This window comes from Sitodiplosis mosellana, unplaced genomic scaffold (assembly GCF_009176505.1).
Source record: "Sitodiplosis mosellana isolate CC-2019 unplaced genomic scaffold, AAFC_SMos_1.0 Smas_scaffold_6197, whole genome shotgun sequence".
In the NCBI taxonomy this organism is placed as follows: Eukaryota; Metazoa; Arthropoda; class Insecta; order Diptera; family Cecidomyiidae; genus Sitodiplosis; species Sitodiplosis mosellana.
The window spans coordinates 4,286,648-4,309,050 of record NW_022601438.1 but is presented as its reverse complement, the minus strand read 5'-3'; the positions used below and the strand labels follow the sequence as shown (position 1 = coordinate 4,309,050).

Here is a 22,403-nt window from a genome sequence, read left to right as displayed (position 1 = left end):
GCGTTTATATTTCTTTCTTTCTTTCGTCTTTTTTTGCACTCGCTCTATTTATACATACACACACTCACCGGAGTCTCTTTTCCTTGTTTGAATGTGCCAATGTTGGGGAAAGAATGATACGTGTTTGAATGGAGCATTTCCTTGCAATGACAATCTCTTTTTATTCATTTCTCTCTTTCTTTGCTGCTGCTATTGGTGTTATTTGTGTTCAGTGTCTGTCTGTTTGTTTTTGCTACCATGTTTGCACTTCAGTTCGGGCGACAGAGATTCACATCAAAAGCATCAGAACCGAAAGACTGCCGGAAAAAAAGACAAGCACAAAATCGATGGTGTATGTCTGAAATTACATACACACACACACCAAGTGAAAAAGAAGTTTTAAATCACAAGCACCATATTTTACCTATTGCGAAAATGTTCGTTCGACAGATAAATGTACGATCGTGGAGGGCAATCCGTGGTATTTATGCGATTGCATATATAGAGACGATGCTGTCCGCCGCACAAAAACAGGCGAAGGGATCACTTCATTTTTCGCATACTCAACGAATATTCCGAAGCAGCGAACAGGAGATGAATTAATACACGATAAATTTTGCTCTATATTTATTCATTTGTTTGATGTGTTGTGAAGCGAAAGTGCGTTTATGTACGCAGTTTTCAATCTCTCCATATCTCGCTCATCCTTTTCCTCCTCTCTTTCTCCTCTCAATCCGCATCTTTCGTGCAATCTCTCGCTCATGGTTTGCCGCTCACTCTCTCTATGTGTTTGGATGCGTTTTGGGTGGGAAGGGGGGACTTCGGTCTCTCGCACGCGCTCTCCTCTCTTCCTATTAATAAAATTTTAGAATTACGTAATAAAATATGAGTTATTGTTGGTTGTTATAAAATAATTGTTTTTCAGGGAGCTCGCATTGCTCTCACTCTGCGCCTCGTTCTCTGTTATTCTTGTTTGGCCGGTGCGACAGAGCGAGAATTTTGTCTTTTTCTCTTCTGTCTATTGCCACCGCTATCGCGCGCTTCGGAGAGAGGAAGGGAGTTGGAGCAAGCACTGAGTGTATGCAGAAAACGCGAAGGCAGCCATTTGTTACCAATTGCCCGTTACTGTTTGTTCATTTGTTTGTAAAGGCTGTTCGTCTTATAATTTATGAGCGCATACCGATGATGGTGATGGTGTGGTGGTGTATGTTGTTCGCCTTCTCCTCCTTTTTTTTCTCTCTCGTTCACATTTTTTGCATTCATCTTTTTGTGATTTACCCCAAGAGATATGGGCTATCAGACGAACTGTTGCCAAGCTTTTCGCCAAAACAGCACCAGCAGCACCAGCAGCAGCATTCATTCGAGATAGAGTGATCCGATATACGAAATTTCCGAGGGAAAAAAATAGAAAATTCTTCCGACGATCTCAAATGAATGACTAAAAATGCGAGGTGGACGGTAAAACAAACAAAAGTGTACATAATCATGATTTGAACAAAACCAAAAAAGAACAGTGGCTGAAATATACTCCGCAACGATCTGCCCCGTGAACATTTAATGCTAGCTTCCCCATTCACTTGCTTTGTATCCAATTTCTCTATCTCTCTCACACACATACTCCATGCGCCACATCTCACGCCGACCATTCCCATTCCGAACCTACGCACTTCAAATGGGATATTTATTTATTGTAATATTCATAAATCATGGGCGAGAGTGAGAGTGAGAGTGAGAGAGAGAGAGAGAGAGAGAGAATAATTATAAATGCCGCCCATATGACATATTATTATGATTATTTTTCGTACGCTTTTTCGCAGCGCTTATGGAAGATATATTATGTGATTTAAATCGTATTTACGTCATTTGAGCACTCTGTTTGCGCGCGCTGTGTGTCATTCAAAAACAAGTATGCATTGATTTATACGTGAATTTATTTGCAAAGCCCAGTGTATGGTGTGCGTATATTAAAACATAAATAATTTCGGTGGAATTTGATGCCAAATAATCTTTTGATTGAAAACAAAGCTGCAACTTTGGAAGCTCTGCATTTCGATCGGTAATGATGATGATGAACTTAGTTCCATGATTACAAGCAAAATATTAAATGCATGCAAAAAAAGGATTTAATGCGGTTTGATTTGATTTCGTTGTGGCAGGTTGCAATGGGGTTGTTGGCTATGATGCAACATTCAATTGTTGTTCCCGATTTTGTAATGCAAAATGAGCATTCGGTCGAGTATTAACTAGTTTTCTTTCTTTTCTCGCCCTCTCCCTCCCCCTTCGTCTCTCTCGCTCACTTTTGTTTCGCCTGGTTTACAACATTTTAATTAGAACATGGTTTTAATTCAGTTAGAGGCGTCAGAACAATATGTTTTTGGACCATTGAACGCGCGCGCATACACGACATTCAATTTAATTTACATTTTCCCCAATGCCGCCATCTAATGCATATTCTAATACGGGCGTAATGATTTCGTCAGTTTACTTTGGCCGGAAGAGCGAGCGGGCGAACGAGAGAGATATGAAATGAAGTAAATTGATGTTTGTGGCGCGTGTATGGCATCATGACACTTTCGCCGAAACATGTCAGTAGTTTGCCTGAAGCTAAACATAGAGAGAGAGAGAGAGAGTGGCATACACCCACCAAAATATCTGTTGCGAATGAGCAGCACTTCTGGCATTTATTTCAACATAATGCGATGGTATGTGGCTCCCCGTGTTATGTTCTGTTATGCTTATGCATTGTTCTAAAATATAAACCTATCGGAATTACAGTGCCATCAATATGTGCGACATAATCGTCGATCTTCGTTTTTGGTGGTTGATGACGGCATTTCATCCGTATACACATTTCCACGGTGATACAATATCATATATAATATCATCGCCATGGTTTTTGGAGCGAATTTTTCCTACAAATGGAAAAAAAGCTCATGCTATTGCTGCCTACCAGGCAGCTAAATAATCAAGCCAGAAAACTTTACACTTGGCACTTGGCAATATTGTTCGAATGAGCCCCCGGATTCTGTCAATAAGTGTTCACGATTAAAAATATACATATTCAACGTAATTAGACATTGATGAAATCATAACACATCGCACCACCGTGTATATTGTAGCTGTCGCATTCAGTCGCATGCTTTCTCTTTCTTGGTTTCGTTTGTACATATACAGACACCGCCACATGCATACGCACGCAAAATATCGCCGATAGAGCACCAAATGTGGGGGATGAAAAAAGATTAAACGTGCAAAGATGTTTGCATATACATCTTTATTATAATTTTAAATATCAGGCAGTTTCATGCCAATGAGTCGAATACCAACCAACCAAGTGACATGGAACACATTATAAATAAATATATTATAAATAAATAAAATTGGATATTAAGACTCTCTACCTCCCGCCCTGTCTCTCTGTCTCCCTGTCTCCCTGTCTCTCGCTCTGACTGTCTGTCTGTCTCTTTTGCGCTGCGTTAACTGCTGACAATAATAGTATTTAGACTTAAGGAAGAAATAACAATGACGAAAAAGCTCATGTAAATGCTACTGTTCTGCAATGGAGCGAACGAGACGGCAGATGAGCAAGCGAACGAGTGTGCAAATGTGATGAGAAGCAGAGCGTTGATGATAAAATATGCCAAGCAATGCTTAAACTTTAGATTTCATTAGCATACGATTTTCCTATAAATTACCGAACATCAAATCGAAAACTTTCAGATTTATTTTGAATGTGTTTGCGGTGTATTGTGCAATTTTGAAAATCGACAGTAATGACAGCACTTATACATATTCCAACCATATCAATAGTACTTCCTATACTTTCGTTTTGTTACTGATTTTTTGGGAGTTTTTGTGTTTATTTCATTTTAAAATTTTCATTTCGTTTACACATCAAATTATCTGTTGTTAGTTGTTATTGTCTTTTTTGTTGTTGTTGCTTCTTTTCATTCCGTTTTCTCTCACACACATTTTTCATCCGATAATTCTTTTCTTGTGTTGGATTCAAAATCGTTTTCTATTTTCATTCGTCACATTCAAACAGCCGCTGTGGTAATTGTCATATGAAATAAGTGGACTCGGTATTTATTGTATATTCAGTTTTTATGCAGCTCGAACAATTTCATCAAAGGAAAGGAACAGAGGAAAATATAGAACCGACCAATCACACACCCACATACACACCAGAGAGAGAAAAAGGGAACGATAAGAGTAAAAATCGAAGCTATTGAAAAGGAACATTCACATCATTACATTTTGTACTTAATTTCGGTAAAACTCACCCTCCCAAGCCCACGTACACACACACACACGCGAACATACAAAACATACATCCCCAAATAAGGTAAGCCGTTTCTTCTTTTCATTCTGTTTATCAACAATGAAATCTAAGTAGTTTGTTACGATTTCCTCGTGTTCTGATCCGTTTCCATTCGAGGAAAATAAGCTGATAAGTTATTTCGTGAGTGTTTTTTTTTGGCTTGTTCGCATCGCAACAAAACGGCAAGTTTTCGATAAAATTCAATTGTATGCAAACCGAACAAATGCTCTCAGTGTATACACAACACGATTTACAACATTTTTGAACAATATTCAGTGTCGAGGATTTTCAGTGAATGTATTGAATATCATCATCGTCTTTTCTTTTTTTTAAATAAACCTCTCGAACTGGATATTACCTATTGTCCCATGAATAGGATGCAGCCCGCTTATGTGGTTGATTGGAATCGCACCCGATTTGAGAGGTAATAACATCGAGTATGTATGCGTTGCATACTTGAACTATGCAAGCATTCTGGCGGAATTGAATAAACCAAACACAAATATGCTTTAATTATTTTGTGCAAATTCAAAGAAGAATTAAAAGAAAGGAACAAACGAACAAAATCTTTGCATGGTTTTTCGAAGGAATATTTTTTAATATCATTCATTCGTTCGGAGCGGTGAATACATTCGAACAAAACTTAAATCAATAGTGAAAAGTACACGAAAGATTGTAATATCATGTTAATTTGTATTTCAAACAAGAATAGATGATTGAAATGATCGTCGCCGTCGTCGTCAACGTCTCTTTTTTCGGCTCTTCTCTCAATCGAGTCGCCTGAATGTCGCTACAGATTGAGACATATGTGTGTTATTTGTTATTATTATTGTTGTTGTTGTTGAATACTCTCTCGTGGAATTGAACTTTGTTCTTATTAGACAATTTGTTATGCTAACAATTGCTAGTGTACCCAAAGCCGAACACCAATCGTACGAATGCACGATACACTTTTGAAGAGCAGAAAAAAACACAACCAGCTCATCTATCTCTCTTTCTCTCTGTCTCTCATTCTCGTGCTCAGTAGTTTCAACATAGAAAATTGCTCTGTGACTATTGCTTGTGTGACATTCTCCGTTCTCTTGGTGTTGTACTTGATTATGTGTCGGACGGAGGATTATTATTGTATCAATATTCATTTTCTTGATCGTTCACCATCTACTACATATATGTAGGTATATACTCGCTAGTGCTATTTTCTTCTAAGTTTTGTTTCTTTTTCTGCTCGTTCGTTTTACTCCACTTTAGACAATCATCGAAATTGTTCTAAATGTTATGAGCACGGCACCGCGCCAATTACGTCAGTAATATTTGTATGTATGTATGGCTCTTCTTACAAGTGAAATTTTTTCGCCGAGCTCCGAACAAATGTGTAACATTTAAATATCCAGCATCTTTTGTTTCTTAGACAGTCTAGCATTTCTGTCTACACTCTTCATTTTTTTTCTGTCTGTCTGTCTGCCTGCCGTTTCATGTGATCACAAATAAATGGGTACACTTTTATTGATATCCAATTGAAAACCAACGAAATGGAAGAAAAAAAAAGAGACATTCGCTCTCGAAACCATCACGCAACACTCGATTAATACGAATTACAGTTATTGCCAATAGATCATGACAAAATATACTCGATCCCCCGGACAACTGGACAGTGGACACCAAACATATCTCTCTCCGGTTGAATGAGAGAGGGCAAAGAGAGAGACGTGAATATAAAAAGACGTGAATATGGCATATTCACTAGTGCGATATATGATTGGCACACACACGAGGCAACGGCGTGCCCGTTCGCCTTAATGAACAGTCTCCAAGTGGAACGAATTGATGCAAGCAAATTGAAGTTCTCACCAAATCATTTGTACTCGTTGACGATTTAAACATTGATTCGTTCTTTCTTCTCTCTATCAATCTCTCAACCTCCCGACCTCCCTCCATCCCTCTCTCTCTCTCTCTCTTAGCCGTATCTTTCTTGTTCCGAAACTTTGTCATTTCGTTTGGGATTCACCTAGGCACTTAGCTCCCCGGTGTGCTTACATTTCAATTAAAACGAATGTATAGATTGATTTTCTATTGAATTGTGTTTATTTCAATTGTTTTGTTCATTTTTTTTCTCGATCTCATAAAACTCCTTCTCGAACACTGTCACAATTTATTGTTTCATTTCCATTTAAAGTGGGCGAATTTTTGTTCGGCAAACAGAACCAAAACTGTTTTGTTTCAATTGAATTTGTAATTTGAATATTTTGAGCGTATGATACACATATTTATACTCGATTGGAATGTGCAGATTCTGTAAATAAGTGCTCAGTTTAAACATATATGAATGCCAAGTGAAACCATTTTCACCGACCTGGATGATTTACAACGATTTTCACATTTCAAATGATTGATTCATCGGTATGTTATCGTTTGAATAATTCACTCGTTCGGGTAACTGTTGCATAAAAAACATTTTCATTTAAAAATCACGTGGAGTCTTTTGAAAAAAAAAATAAAGCATTTTGTTTGTATCAAATTGTTTGTTCTACATAATGTGAATCATCAATGAATATTCTGATCAGAAAAAGTTTCTAATTCGAAGAATTGTTGATACATTTTTGAATGGGTTGTTAAAAATTGTGAAATTGAACACACAACGAGTTTTCCATCGTTCATCAACTCATTTGCATGGAAAATTCGACCTTTGTGAAGGTGTTACGCTTGAAATGTAGCTGAAGCTACAGCTTTGTGCTGTTTTCACAAAAAATATTTCGTTCAATCAACCTGAGCAAAATAATGAAAATTTATAGTAAACGGGTCGTTATGAAAAGAGAAAATGGAATAATATTTTTGGAGAAGCCTATCTCTTTAGCAAAATGAATCCATGCCAAAGGCATTGTGCATTGTTTTGATTGTAAAATCCTTGCAATGCCTTGTTTGTGTGCAATGGCGACATAAAAATGAAGCCACTTGTATTGGAATTAGGCTTTTGCAAGCCTTTAAGTCTAATTATCAAATGAACTGCTAACTATTTGAAACAGTCCTTGGCCACAATAGCTCCGTTTTGATATTGTTCAATTCCGGCATGTGTTTGAATTGAATAGATGTACACATTTGATGTTTCATTTTCAATCCGAGATTATCATATTGTCTTGTCACACATACGCATAGCCGTGCCGTGGTTTTTTGTTGTCATTCCTTTGCGAAACCAATAAAAATTAGTGAATAATAAAGAAATGTTTACTATTTACTTAGTTTTTTTAAATTATTCTAATGAGTTGCTGTATGCTGTCGTCATTGACGATTAAAGTTTTTTAATCGGGCTATTACCAATAAATCGTAGCCATTACTGGAACTGGACTTTGATCTTTTGCGCAATTTCTGCGGTTTGATCTTTTTGCCTGTTTACTGTTCAGTATATGGTCACAGTCGTTCCACTAATACGATTGACAAGAGTAAGGAGCCAGCGGCTGACTGTCCGAATGGAGCGAGCTCACGAAAATTCGGTTACAGCTCACAACCGTATCTCAATTCAATGAAATGCCCATTGAATCATATCACATTTTATTTACAATCACCGAAAAGCAAAATATATATTCTTGAATCGCGTCACATACACGCACATTCGCACGATTCTTGTACTGGCAGCCAGGCATCTCTCTCTCTGTCTCTCTCTCTCTCTCTCTCTCTCTCTCTCTCTCTCTTTCTCTCTTCGGCTCAGTTCATGAGCGAATAACTGATTACTATATTCTCGAGCAGTTGAGCTGGTACATTTTGAGTAGTGCGTACACGTAGTGCGTTCGGTTTTGAGCGCAGCAAGAAATGAAAAGAATGGAACAAGAACAATGATAACAATCAGTAATAATGATAGTAATGTGATTTGTGCTTGTCTACGTGTTTGTTGCATTTAATTTGATTTTCCCAATGAATTATTGCTCATATCGACACGGGTGTCGATGTCTCTCTGACTCTTTTCGAGATGCTGATGCCAATTTCTGTACACACTACGTGTATACGTGTAAGCATTCGCATCGTACGAATGCGAAAATCAACGACCTTATAGCACTTCTTGGTCCAGTGCGAGGGTAAGAGAGATGGAGAGAGAGAGAGAGAGGGAGAGAAAGAGAAAGAGAGAGAAATGATCAGTCGACGTCGAAGAGACATTAAATTAAATCGAAAATCGATGTTTCTTGCATTCCAACGTAATCGACACACGGCCATTTATTGGACTCTCCAATGTATACAATTAATATTCTAATCAATTTGAAAACACAACACATCTCTCACTCTTCCTCCAGCTTTTCCCCCGCTGTCTCTACGTTCCTTTCGAATTCTCTGTCTGTTTTGATTTGCCAGCGTACTTATGTGAATTATAAACAATTCCATAGATAAGCTCCGGAATACCAACGTATTGCGTTCATCCAGCCGACTACAAAATCCTTATTGGCAATATACGGAAAAACAATAGAATTGATATACGACTCGATTTGTACACAAACTGAGGGAAAATAACAAAAACACACAATCACACTGAACGGATATCTCGAAACAAAGTTTCACTGCTTTTGTACACATACACTTACTGGCTATTCGATTGGCCAACGCTTCGAAATCTTCAGTGAAAGTAAGAGGGTGGGATAGAGAGAGAGAGAGAGAGAGAGAGAGAGAGAAAGAGAAATCCGTGTGTGAATGAGTGAATGTTTCACAAGATTTATTCACGATTTTGCCTATTTATTTTTCCCGAGTAGGTGTTAATCCATTTAATTGCTTCGATTCAATCTTAGTCATACGACCACCGTGGTCCGGTTCTTTTTCTTGTGCATGTGTGGGCCGCAAAGAGGATTTATTGGTGCGGATTTAGATAAAGCACTCAATTTAAAGAGATTCACAGGTATCTAGTGTTTGACTCCTTTATTTTATCGATGTCGAACAGTGCAATTTTCTTTGTGAACCAAACACAAGTCTTCTTTACAACTTGTGCTTTGCAGTTGAATTGAGCAAAGTTCCTGGAAATCGCACCATTTTCTTTGGTACAAAAAAAACCGAACACAACTCCTTTATATTTAATGTCTTCTTTCTACTTAATATTGTCGTAAAACTATAAAAAGAAACCGGCATTATCACAAAGCTTTGATCTTACCAAATCTTTTGAGATGTCCATTCCGTTTGAAATGGTGATCGTTGAAACGGTTGCAAGTGTAGACTAGTTCATTTTGATTGGTATGCCGTCCATTCGGATGCATTATTCGCACAGTTGTAGATTATCTGTTGGGATTTTTTTCTTCTTTCGTAGAAATGCGTTAAAAAGCTATTAATAAAAATCACATTAGATTTAATGGCACTCTGTAAATTCAATGGTCACTGGTGGTGTTTAAAAGAAGACAGAAAAAAATGAGTGCCAGTCAGTAAATGTTATCATCATTTACTCTTCTGAGAATCACTTTATGTCTGAAGATGATGAAGACACATGTTTTTATATTCCTCTTCTTCGTCTTCTCCTTTTGTTGGCTGTATGCGTGTGCCAATATGAAAACGTTCATACAAATGTCGTTGCAATGGTCACCACTGCCATCTCGTCCTCAAAACGTTCAATGTGCTCAATATTTTCAAATCCCGGATAGAAGCAGTTTAGGGGGAGAAACACATTTTCGCTGTGTTCTATTTCTGATGCAATGCACATCATTTCGATTCTTTTCATTTGTACTTTATTACCTCTTTTCGCATTCTCTTTTTAGTTTATTGCCCCTTTTCTGATTAATGTCACTCGGAAAATGGCCGATATACACGACGTTCATTCAAACGACGCGTGTCACCGTCAATTGATCCGACTGAAACAAAACTAAAAAAAAATTGTCATAAAAAAATTTACAAATGAATTGCCATCATTAAAATCAACTAATGTCATTTGCAATGAATTGAGTTTTCCACGAATTTTGTCTACCGCATTTAGTTGTTTGTCACATGTGTGTGTACTTCTACATTGCTTGTTATACAGTAGCTATGTGTGTGGGAGTGCATAGACTATGCAAATTTGAGATGAAAGCGAGTTGTGTATTAAAAACGCAGACAGAAAAAAAAGCAAATTCTCCGGCTCCACATGTGCACATACCGGTCAATCAACGCCTCGATGCAAATAACAAATGCCATTCCCGGAAATAGAAAACAAACAAACATGATTCACTTGATTCCACACGATTAGAATCAAGAAAGTAGACTATCTGCAGCGCCGTCGATTAGTGACGGCGAAATCGCCTGTAAATAGCTGGAAGTGATTTCGACAAATTGAGAAATACTGCATAATAACACCGATTAGTACTGAATTTTGTCATCATAAATCGACGGCGCTGCAGAATGTCTTGACACAAATTTTCTATGAGATTATAAGCGTGTGCTTGATTCTGACTGAGAATGAGAACGAAAGGAATGTAAAAAACCAAGCCGTTGCGATCGAATTGACCATTGATCATTTGAGGGAAATTCGATTTGATTAGGAGAGCGAGCTCCGAAAAATTTGCATTTGAAAAACATGTGCTCTATCCACACTGTTATTCAAAATAACAAATGTCAAATGATAACGTTCAGACGCTACGGAATTCACAAACACAATCATACTTTACACAAAATCGATTTCCCGCTTTTCGAATCGCGACCGATGCTACAATAATAAATGAAAGTAGCAATAATAGAAAAAAACACACATAAAACACGTCAAAACAAAGTGAAACATTTAATCATTGATTTTGTGTTGACCGTTCTCTGTTTCTGTTGAGCAAATGAGCGAGCGCGCGCGCGCAACCGCATATTACTGACAGTGATTGAAAATGCTAGTAGTAATAATCAATGACCTAATCGTATTTATTTGAAATCACACACAATCTAAACACAATGTCAAAATGGACAAATCACTGTGATGACGATCGAAATGGCCGCAATTACTATTAGTAACTAAAAACTCCACTCGAAAGTATTGTGATGAATGCATGAAACGAGAGAAAGAGAAGCGAAAAAACCCCAAGAACAATTTTGCTAAAAATAGCAAGCATTCGGCGAAACAAAACAAAAAAAATTAAAAAAAGAAAGGAAACAAAAGTGGAAACAAACAACAAATAAATGGATCGAGTGCTGTTGCTCATTTGGATTAGGAGCAAAAAATATCAAGCCGCTCTTTTTTCGTCGTCTTCGTATATTCGTAGTAATTCATTCAATCAATAACATGAACTAGTTGTTCTCTCTCTAGGCATCACCACAGAAGACACACACACACACACACACACACGCAGCCTTTCTCACTCACTCTTCGCCCGATTCAAAATCAACGAAAAACGAACGCTTGAAACGGGCAATAACAGCCAATGACCATAATAATCGCACAGAACTCAAAACAACAATGATGAAATCACATTTAATTTGAGTTTTATTATTTGAATATGATGCCGAGAACGAGAGAGAGAGAGAGAGAGAATCAGAGGCCCTGTCAAATTTATATCATGTCAGTTTTGGCTGGTGTATGTAACGCTTATATAGATTTTAGGCCATTTTCTATCTCCGTTCTCAATGCCCATTTCGGTTTGCTTCGCCTTTTCTCCACACTCTCTGCCTTCATATACAAGCAAACTATTTTTATGTACACACAATGAACGACTTCGGTTCGCTTAGAGAAAAAGAGAACGAGAGAGAAATAAACAAATCCGTTGACAATAAAATGCATGTAATAAAATTAAATCCATATACGGCATGGGAAGTTCGGTTTCTTTGCCAATTAGAAAGTTTGAAAGGAATGAAAAAAAAAATGGTAGAAAGAAAGCATAAAAAGGAAGGGACAAAGAGACAAATTATTCAACAAATGATTTCAATGGAAATGAATCGAAACCATTTGTGTGTGTGTTTTTCGAATTTGATGATGTGAAAATTCCGTTAGCGATTCAAAACTTCTTAAATTGAATACAATTCAAGTGCCACTTCCAAATATCAATCATAAAATTTATCGATCAATTTCCTCAACCATTTGGCCAAATGATGACGAAATCTGTTCATGACATTTTACACGTTCGTTTCTGGCGTACGACCAATTTCAATGTATTTATCTCTGAACGAATACGAAAAAAAACTGTCTAAATCTAAATAAATCACTGTAATTGGCACCCGTGTTTTGTAGCAAAGGTTAAGTTTATAATCAGCGGAGAGGTTCAAAGCCGATTTTAAAATGGAACTAATCGTATCGAAAATCGTATCATTTTTGTTAATCAGTCGGGGTTTTGGTTGGCTTTTGGCTGAAATCAATTGAGTAAATAAATCGTTTGAAGCTCATTTCGATTGCTCTGGTTTTTCGGATCGATCCTAAACATTTTTTTTGTTTCTGCTGATGTGCGGACACAAGTGTGACAGTTAAACTGAAACCTTCGAGCAAATAGTTTGGGGAAAACACATCAAGTCGCTAGATCTGCATATTTGTCATGTCATAAGAATAGAATCGACGACAAAAGCATTTGTCTAACAACCATATGGTAGTCTATTGCAAACGTACGGAAAAGTGCACAAGGGCGAATATATTGACACCCAATTCTCCTTCTCTCGTTTGCTCACATTTACATTGTAATGTATACGGTGGTATTAATTTAACGTGAAGAAAAATTCATTTTGTGATTCCCATGCATTCGGAAATATGCACTTTGGCTCGATTTGTTTGCTGATTCAAAATGCTGCGGTTACACACTCATACCCATAGATCGCATCGTGTGAGTTGGGAATGCATTTGCTCTTATCTTTTTCCCCTCCCCACAGCGACTCCTGCTGCTACGGCCGCTGTCCGATTGTCAGTCAGAGTTGAAAACTGTAAACAATTTGACAGTTATCCCATTTAAAAGTCCGATCACCAAGTGAACACTCACACACACACAGAGAGAGAGAGAGAGGGAGGGAGCAATTGCATTGATTTTTGTTATAAATCCAGTACACGGAATTGTATAATACTTAAAGCTTGTTATTCAACTCTTCTTATTCGCTTTCGAATATTCTCTGATTACACCGAGCCATACACGCACACACACACTATTTTTCACTGGTTCGGCCAGCTATTTTCATATTCCATGCATTGTGTCGTTTTACTCAATCTCCCTCTCTCACAATTTTCATTGCATTCTGGAAATCTCCATTGCAATTCTGTTGACTTTATACGGAATGTGCTTCTTTTTCACTCACTTGCCCACTCTCTCAATGCCTTTCTTTGTTTTCCTCACTCTCTGCGATGTATATGTTCGCCCGTGTGTCCACATTGTTGTTGCTGTTCTTCGTTTTGTTTGTTTCTCTGAACCATGTTTTGTTGTTTTTTTGCTCGAGATTTCCATATGGTGTCAATGTGGTCAACAATGGCCGCTGCCGCTATTGTCTGGCTCCTTGTAATAACTTTGATATTTGGTATCATTCGATAATATGATGAACAATTTCGGATAAACAATTTGAGCCAGTCACTTTTGTCTTTTCGATTGTGTCAAACGCGCGCGCACGCCCTTCTTTAAGCCACCATGCCCAAGAGCGGTGGCCATAAAAAACCGTATCGTTAACATTTCGTGGTTGTGCATGCACTACAAATCAGCGGTGCTTCATTCAATTTTCATGAATACGCATGAATGGCTTAGGAAATGTCGTCGAATTAATGGAACCGCTTCCGAAATTGGAAAATTACGAAGCAATAAATGTCTGCGTGCTGCATGAGTGGAAGATAAAAAAAAACAACTCAACGGCAACCAAATTGCGATATGTACTTTCCATGTTCATCAACCAGTCCCATTTACCAGTGTGCGCCACTTCCAGCAGATTTCTCTTGGTTCTTGTCCCACTGTTTTGAAATATCAAATGGTATTAGCAGCATAAAAAGTCACATTGTCAACTGGTAACATTTCTTTCTCCAATTTTGTTTTCTCCGTTCCGCTTCCTGATCGATGAATAGGCCGGCACAACTTATTTCTCTCTTGAGACTCGCTCTTTCGTTTCAAAAGTTGTGATCGGCATTTTTCAAATGTTGTGGCATGATGTAGAAAGAAATGACAAAAAGAAAGAAAAAAACCCACACAGTGAAAAATAAAAGTCCACACTTAGGCGGATTTTCGACTGGTAGAGGCGCCCAGTCTTATATTTTGCCTAGTAAATTGAGTTTTAGACGAAAAACCGACTAGATTATAAGCGGAATTTTACCTGCAGCTCAAATTACTAGCAGCAATATCGGCTGAATGCGTTTTTAGCTGAAAAAACGGCTAGATGTGGACTTTTATTTTTTACTGTGCATAACAAAAATGAAGCCATTAGACATTTGGCGAAATAGAGAGTGAACAACAAATAGAGAGATAGAGAGAGGGAAAAAAACAACGACGTATTTGACCGTTCAATTGTGTTTTATTCACTTTGATTTGTACCAAGGTTTCAAGACACAAAATACCCTATACACTTTGACTTTAAGCCATTTGCTCTGCATGTATCTCTCGTGGCCTTGCAATCTTCCTTTCTCTCTTTTTTGCCCGCACACTCTCTCGTCGCTTTTCAATCGCCATTTGTCTGGCTTTGTGATCAACAATCGCATAGGCATTCCCGGAGAAATGGCTGAAAAGTTCAACGTACAGTTTATTTTTTAACGAGCGCCGCTGACGTGAATGTCGCCGAACAAAGAATGTCATGTCAAATCGGCCGGGCATCCGTGAATAGAGAGGCAAGATATTGCGCAGGTTCTGCAATTGTCCGATTTTAGATTGGATTCGCAGGCATTTTTTTTTGTCCCCTTGTTTGTTTGAAACGCTTATTCTTTGTTTGTGTGTGAGTCGTTTGAAAGATTTATTCACCCACTTTCCGAATCGAACAATGTCACTGCTATTATTTTCGCATTTTTATTCATTGTGAGCTTTCTCTAGCCGATTGCATTTGAAATGCCACAACATTTGTGTTATTCAATGAAAATTGACGAAAGAAAAAAAGTCGAGCATCGTCTACAACAACCAAATCGATGTGAACACTTGAGCAATAAATCCGTCACACAACCGATTCGAAACGCTTGTACTTTGTCACGATATATATGTACGTTATATAAAAGAGTAGAAGAATGAACGACCGAACGAGTGAGAGAGAAAAAAAGAGATCCCATCAATTTCAACGTAAACAAATTGAATCACTTTTTACTCCGGCAAACTCGTTATGAGTATCTTTATCATTTGCAGTTCTCTTTTGCGTTGACAGCTCAAATGGGACCCATCAAATCCGAGAAGAAAGCATCCATTCGGCGCATACTACAATCGGCAATGTCAAATGTTTTCATCATTATTCGTACTCACTGGGTGTCGCTCCGGAAGAGATACATCGTTTTATCCATCTTTTGAATGAACATGGCACTTTCGATGATATTTTCAGAAGAATTTCAAAGAATATTGGAATTCAGCAATAATGTGATCGGATATTTTCTTATTTCCATTCTTTAAGTTTCGAACGCGATATTTTGAAGCTTTTTCATTTTATTTCAATATATTTCATAATTCCAGCGCTCACTTAAGCTCAAAGTAGCAATGACATGAAGAATTTCGATGCAAACACAAAAATATTCATTTCAGATCACCCTGTGAAAGCATTGCCCATGCATTGCACACTCAATATAGCTTTCGCATTATTGTTTTGAGTTCATCATTTATCAAATTTATTGTATTTTGAAGCAATCAGAGTGGTACATTTGAGCCATGGCCCGGCTCTTTACGAATAATCTCTGGATGAAACAAAGTATATATCAATGTTTCAATTTGGGATGCACTCGAGCAATATTACTCAATACATTTGAGCGGTCTAATGCAATCGATTCTCATCCAGTTGAACCATTTCTATTTTGTGACAAATTAAACGACAACGACGTATTTTTTCCCTAAATTCATCTCTTCGTATCAAGTTAATCAATTGTTAATCCCAATTTGAAAATTCAATCCAAATTGAAGTCCATAGGAATGAAAAGTCTTTGACATACTCTACTCTTTTCCTTATGTTTATATCAAAATAAGCATTTCAATATTCATGCGGTGGAGAATACAAAGAATCAACCACGTAATAGGAGAGCAGAAAAAAATTAAACCACAATCAATAAATCCAAGTCCACTAAATGATGCGACAATGCATGCCACAACGTACCATCGCTTATCTCGTGTAAATTAAGTTGTTCATTGGTATTGAAAAAAAAGTGCCTCAAGGCCAATAAACCTCCATGATGCTCAATCTCTCATTCAAATGGGTGATACCGAATGAAATAACGTTGATTGAGTCAGCCAAAGAATGGAGCCGATTTTAATTTGATTAAAGGGCAAATGCGAGAGAGAAAAAAATCAGAGTCTGAAGCAGCAAAAACGAATTGAAATCGGAAGAGAGAGAGAGAGAGAGAGAGAGAGAGAGAGAGAGAAATGGGGATCACTTAATTATTCAATTCATTGCTTGTCTGTCAATTATATTTTGAGTGTTAATCGTTAAAATATTCCATAAATAATAATAAAATGCAAAAATAAACACCCGAATCGATGCCGCTCGAAAGGACTGTGTGTTTTTTGTTCTTCTTTTTTTTAAGTTGGCCACAATGAAAATGAAACAATAACAACTCTATCCACTGATAATTGTGGAAAATATTTAATTTTCGAAGAAGCCGCACAAAAAAAACGATGAATTTTGCGTATCGAAGCGGCGTTTGCTCCCAGTCAATGAACTGTTCATTTTTCGGTGAATGTTTGCGCGCACGATTGATTTCTGCAATGGATAGAAATGACGCCGTGCAATTTGAGATGGTGTAAACGAGATAAACGCTAACTCCACGACAAGACAATGAACCTTCTAACTGGTCTGCAAATACAGATATGACATAATCTCTCTCGAAAGGCTGATAAAAAGCCGGACACACAAGAGGAACAGAGACGATGAGCGAGAAGCAGACGAAACACACACACAACATACGAGAAAGAGAGAGAGAGAGAGAGAGAGAGAGCAATCTTCGGTTCGGCCGGTCAATTTTGAATTGAGGCACGTAATTGTCCTCATAAAAATAAACATAAACGATGTCAATAACACGAGGCGATTTAATAATGAGCTCTGCCTCTTACACTCGGATGATGTATTTCGTACGCAAGCACCGCATGACGATTCTCTGATTAACCGTGCTGCAGCTGCTTGTGATCGCTCATTTCTACCGGGGGCGCACCGTGATTTCCCTTTTCACATCGCACACAAAATCCTTTTATCGCTTAATAATAGCTCAACGATTCACCGAACTTTAACACATATGAAATCGACGACAGCGAAGAATGAAAACCACGGAAGAAACGACGAATTATTGAGCATGTGTTTTTTGCACGATTTCTTATATTTTGGGGCGGAATAGCCAGATATAGATTGACTTGATGATTTAGCGATCGAAAGTAACGAAAAAAAAAACGTTTGCTAGAGAGTGTTTACCCCGTTGTTATCGTATTTCCAGCACAGAATAAAAATTCGCATTTGCGCTTTGCACTTCCTTCATTTCTCACACTCTCTGCTTTTGCCGCTGATTTCGTATATTCGTAATTTAAAATGTAATCATTTTTTCACTTTTATTTTAAGCTGAAACGAACAATTAACTAAAAATATATCATTTTGCCATTATGAAATTGTTTTGCAAACATTGAATCATTGAAATGGAGGGAGGTTCGCTTGTGACCGCAAAGTAATTGCAATTCGTATAAATCGCTGTTCGATGCGATCGACGCCTTTGTTGTTGTCATCTAGCAAAGTCCAATGTCTTATTTCACGGGGGAGACAAACAACGAACACGCATTTTTCGAACACAGCGAATGGTGTATCCGACGCAGTATTTTATTTTCCTGTCAAGTTTGGACACACAGAGAAAACAAAGCTATAAGAAAATAGTTTGGAGTAAACAAATTAAAGCGTAAACCATAAAAATGGTTTATATGCAATAGCAATATGTGGAGAGCAAACAGGCAATGCGCGCCGCCCGATAACGAAGGAAAGTGCCGGGCTTTTAGTGAAGCCGGCAAGTGAATAGGGAAAAAATAACGAATTCGAGAATAAAACTCATCAACAAACGATTGTTACAATAACAGATCAGAAAAAAACGCAATAGAATGCAATGCACACATTGAACAAATCGCAGGGGAAAATTCCAACGATAACAAAAATAAACGGGCTAGCTATTTTTAGATTCAAAAACATTACGACGAGAAATGACAGTTGAAAAAGAAGAAGAAGAAGAAGAAGAGGAAGAGGAGGATGAAGATGCGGAACAAATCGAAATGAGAAAGAAAGAAGCAGAAAGAAATGAGACGAGCAATCCAGAAGTGAATCAACCGAACTACTATGTTGTCAATTTTCTGTTTGTGTTGCTATTATTTATGTATGTGATATTTTGTTTATCGTTTTGACAGAGTAAAAAAAGAACACATAATAATAGCGATTGGACAACAAGTTCAAAATTCACGCTGAAGCGCCAGTGAGTGTAGTCCGAATACGATGTGTGTGTGTGTGTGTGTGTGTGTGTACTAATTATCAATTTATATAGGAAATTTATTTACATGGTGCGCTTCGTTGGCTTTTCAACTGTTTTCTTGTCTGTTGACACTTACAGAATTGGACATTTCGCCGAACACAAATATGACGTCGAAATATAAACAAATAACGAAATTTCACACCAAAATCTAGTTCAAGAATAGTTGTCGACGCGAATGAAAACTTGAAGAATAGAAGAGAAAAAGAAGCAACCAGAGCGATAATTTTGATTAATGCTTAGTTAGATAATTGTGATGGTGCGACTCGTTTATCAATCCAAAAGAAGAAGAAAACAAAACTATTCCTACCGGACGTTGGTTCCTTTTATTATGTTTCCGCCGTGCGTTTGACGAAAATTAATTGATCAATGAATGTGTTCTGGCTTGACATTGAAAAAAAAACGACGAAAAACCACTGGAAAGTTTTTTTTCCGGCCAACTATTCAACAACATCGATCATTGTTGAACCACGTGAGACTTAGAGAGTGAAGGAGTGTGTATGTGTGCAATTTAGGTCAATTTAATAGCCATTTTACTCAAATAATTGAGTTTCTTTTAATAGCCCAACGAACAATGCCAATATCATTAAATTTCTGTATGCTGACATGATTTTAGCATTATTATCAATTCATTAGCGAGAAATTACTTTTGGTAAAGGTGCCATCGATATGGCAGCGTATGTTTTGTTGTTCACATAGTGTGCTGGAAAAAAAAAGTGAACGATGGATGTTCGTGTTCGAAATGAGCACTTTTATATCTTACCAACGAAATCTATTCGATTCGATACTGATAATGAAAGCAATACGCATGGAAGAAGGTTGACCTGTTCTTGGCTGAAGCCTTTTTTTTCTCTCGTTGTTGCACGCATTCCGTGTGCCTTGCGCGAGCTCCCGCTTCTTTATATCGCAATGACAATCAACGAATCGAATTAGTTAATTGATGCAATCTAAATTTTATCTGATGTTTTTTTTTCTTCTCTATCTCTTTGTTGCTACATTTATGTGTGCTTCTCGATGCGCTTTTGTTCCCACTTTCAATCATTTTCGAAGGCGCAAACGAAGGCGAGAGCTCCGTAGTCGCGCGTCGCACATTCACCAAGTGAGTGCATGCAATGAGAACATGCCATCAATGTAAATATGATATGAAGCACTAACACGCGATCGTATCAAACGAAATGTGTTTACAATTGAAATGATTTACCCAAAATGCACGGGCAACGTGCACACGTCCAAATTCGAGTGCAAGCGACCGAACAAACGAATAAGCGGGTGCGTGTGTGTGTGCGTGTGTGTGTCTGTCGTGTATCGAAGATGGATAGAGAATGAACGAGGGGAGTGCAAAAGCCTGTGTCTGTTTATTTGTTTACTTATGTATGTATAAATTATGATTTATTGGCACCGTTTTTCTTTTCGTGACCTAATTAATAATTAAAATGGCAAAAAAAAATCGAGATTGTCATCGGCTTGACTTTGTGACTGTAATTTATGCGTGAATTAACATTTCACGCTTCGCTTGAATTGTCTATCGTTCCCTTGAATTCAATATACACTTGCATTTATTCCCACTCTCCCTCTCGCACATTCGCACGCAAACATTTGCCCGCAAACTGAACTAATTCCAATCGTTTTGCATGCCGACACCGATACGCGTTTGTATATCACACCCTCACCGGGCGAATTTTTGTTGTCATTTTCGTTGTGACATCATCAATGGGTTTGTTTTTGTATGAGTGTGTTTTGTTTTTTCATTAGTATTTTCGAACAGGTATGCAATGAATTAATGTATTAATATACTTTCTCAGTTGCGATGGTATTTGATGATAGCGAATCGGTGTTGCTTGTCTGGCTACGAATAGGTTTCGAGGTACAGATTTCCATTGCGCTGTATTATTATTGTCAAAAGTACTGGCAAACTTTTCACAGCGCGATTTTCTAGTTAGATTTATTGGTTGCGAAGGTAGACAGAAGCGTGTAAGGCTTGGCGAAAATGATGCAATTAATTTTTGACGTTTCTCAGCACCGAGAGTTGATAATTAAATAGGGGAACGAAATTTAATTTTCACTGTGTTCAATGTTAAAACCTATTTTTCATAAAGACACAGTATTCCCTCGGAACATTTGGCTGTCGGCACATCCAAATCATTTCAATGAATACTTTCGAACCATTTAAGCATCATCGATGAAGCGTTTTTTTCTTGTTGTTGTGTCTTTTTCCATTTTTGTGCCTGATTTCTTCTTCCTTGTGCTTCTCGCCCTCTGTCGATCTCGCTCTCTCGCCCTCTGTCGACATGACAAGACCAAAAATCAGTAAACAAAGGTTCAATGCATGACTTCAATTTCTCTCTGTATCTCTCTGTCTATCAGTGCCTGTCTGTGCCTTTGTCTCTGTCACGTTCACTCGCTGTCTACGATGACAGAACCATATGTTCACAATGGCAATCTATTACAACCAAATGTACGAAAAGCAAGAGCAAAAACAAAAATACATCGAGGAGCGCTCCCATCGACTTGCACTTTGTCTTGATTATTTGGTATACAGCTGATGAGATGCACACACACACACACGCATGCATGCACAGAACATCAGTTGAAAATATACACTCATCGTTTATTAATCATATGGTTTGTGCGAAGTGTTGTTGTGTATTTATGCTATGCTATTTCGCTGCATGCATGTAAGAGAAATTCCAGCGGTTAACTGTTGATTGTGTGTTTCATTTTCATGCGCACGGCTTCTGATTTTCGTCTGTATGTCATTTTGAAATGCATCCACAACGATTCGGCATATATGGAGAATCAGCCGAAACTAACATACAGCTCACATACTGATACATACGTACTCGAAATAATTTTGCGAGATGATTTAAATCAAGTTATTGAGCGATTCAGATTTCGATGCCCAACTTGCAGGGAATATTCATTCGAAAGTTCTCTATGAATCGAATGAGTCAAATTCTAAAATGATGGTTGAAATTGTGGATTCCAATCGTGATGAATATTTCAAATCGAACCAAAAATGGAGGAGCTCCGCTACCAGTTCAGTTGTTTCGAGGCTTGAATGATGATTGCCAGCGGTTAATTTAATTGAAATTTTCTAAAAATGAACATGATCATGAATAGCCAACGTGGAATGTTAACAATTCCAAAAAAACAACAACAACAAGAAACACAACGGCCCAACATCTTGGCGTCGAATGATTCATCAGCTGATTTCTGGGATAACAAGCAAAATGAGATGTCTGTTAGTACACAATCAACAAAAAGAGCAGAGCAATAACAGGGAGAGAGATAAAAGCAACACAAATAATTACACTTCGCATCGAAAAATACGACCGATGGCTTGATTCCATCATAGAAAGAAATAAGAGAGCGGCAATCATCCGTCTATTTTTATCACTTACTTTTATCAGGACTATTTTAAGACTGCGCTCTCCCACTCAAACAAATCAATTCTTTACATTCCATTCCATTCGAATCGTTTTTTCCATTTGTTTCGGCTCTCTTGCATCTTATTTTTTCCTTCTCTCTGTTCTCCCTCTCTCTCTCTCTCTCTCTCTCTCTCTCTCTCTCTCTCTCTCTCTC

At 37.7% G+C, this 22,403-nt stretch overlaps 1 protein-coding gene and 1 long non-coding RNA gene across 2 annotated transcripts in view; one reads left to right on the top strand and one right to left on the bottom strand.

The window, feature by feature from the left end:
• Positions 1–6,300: 6,300 nt before the first annotated feature.
• On the bottom strand, positions 6,301–11,194 carry LOC129577217 (uncharacterized). The gene is made up of 5 exons (XR_008688982.1): positions 11,125–11,194; positions 9,992–10,118; positions 9,420–9,587; positions 6,651–6,734; positions 6,301–6,590 (listed from the first exon to the last, which is right to left on the bottom strand). It is a non-coding gene; the product is annotated as an uncharacterized LOC129577217 (long non-coding RNA).
• Positions 6,668–22,403, top strand: part of LOC129577216 (bombyxin B-1 homolog) — a 30,054-nt gene continuing 14,318 nt past the window's right edge. Inside the window, exon 1 of the mRNA XM_055463862.1 lies at positions 6,668–6,697. Coding sequence (XP_055319837.1) covers positions 6,683–6,697 — 15 coding nt within the window. The 5' untranslated portion in view covers positions 6,668–6,682. The remainder of the gene's footprint in view (positions 6,698–22,403) is intronic.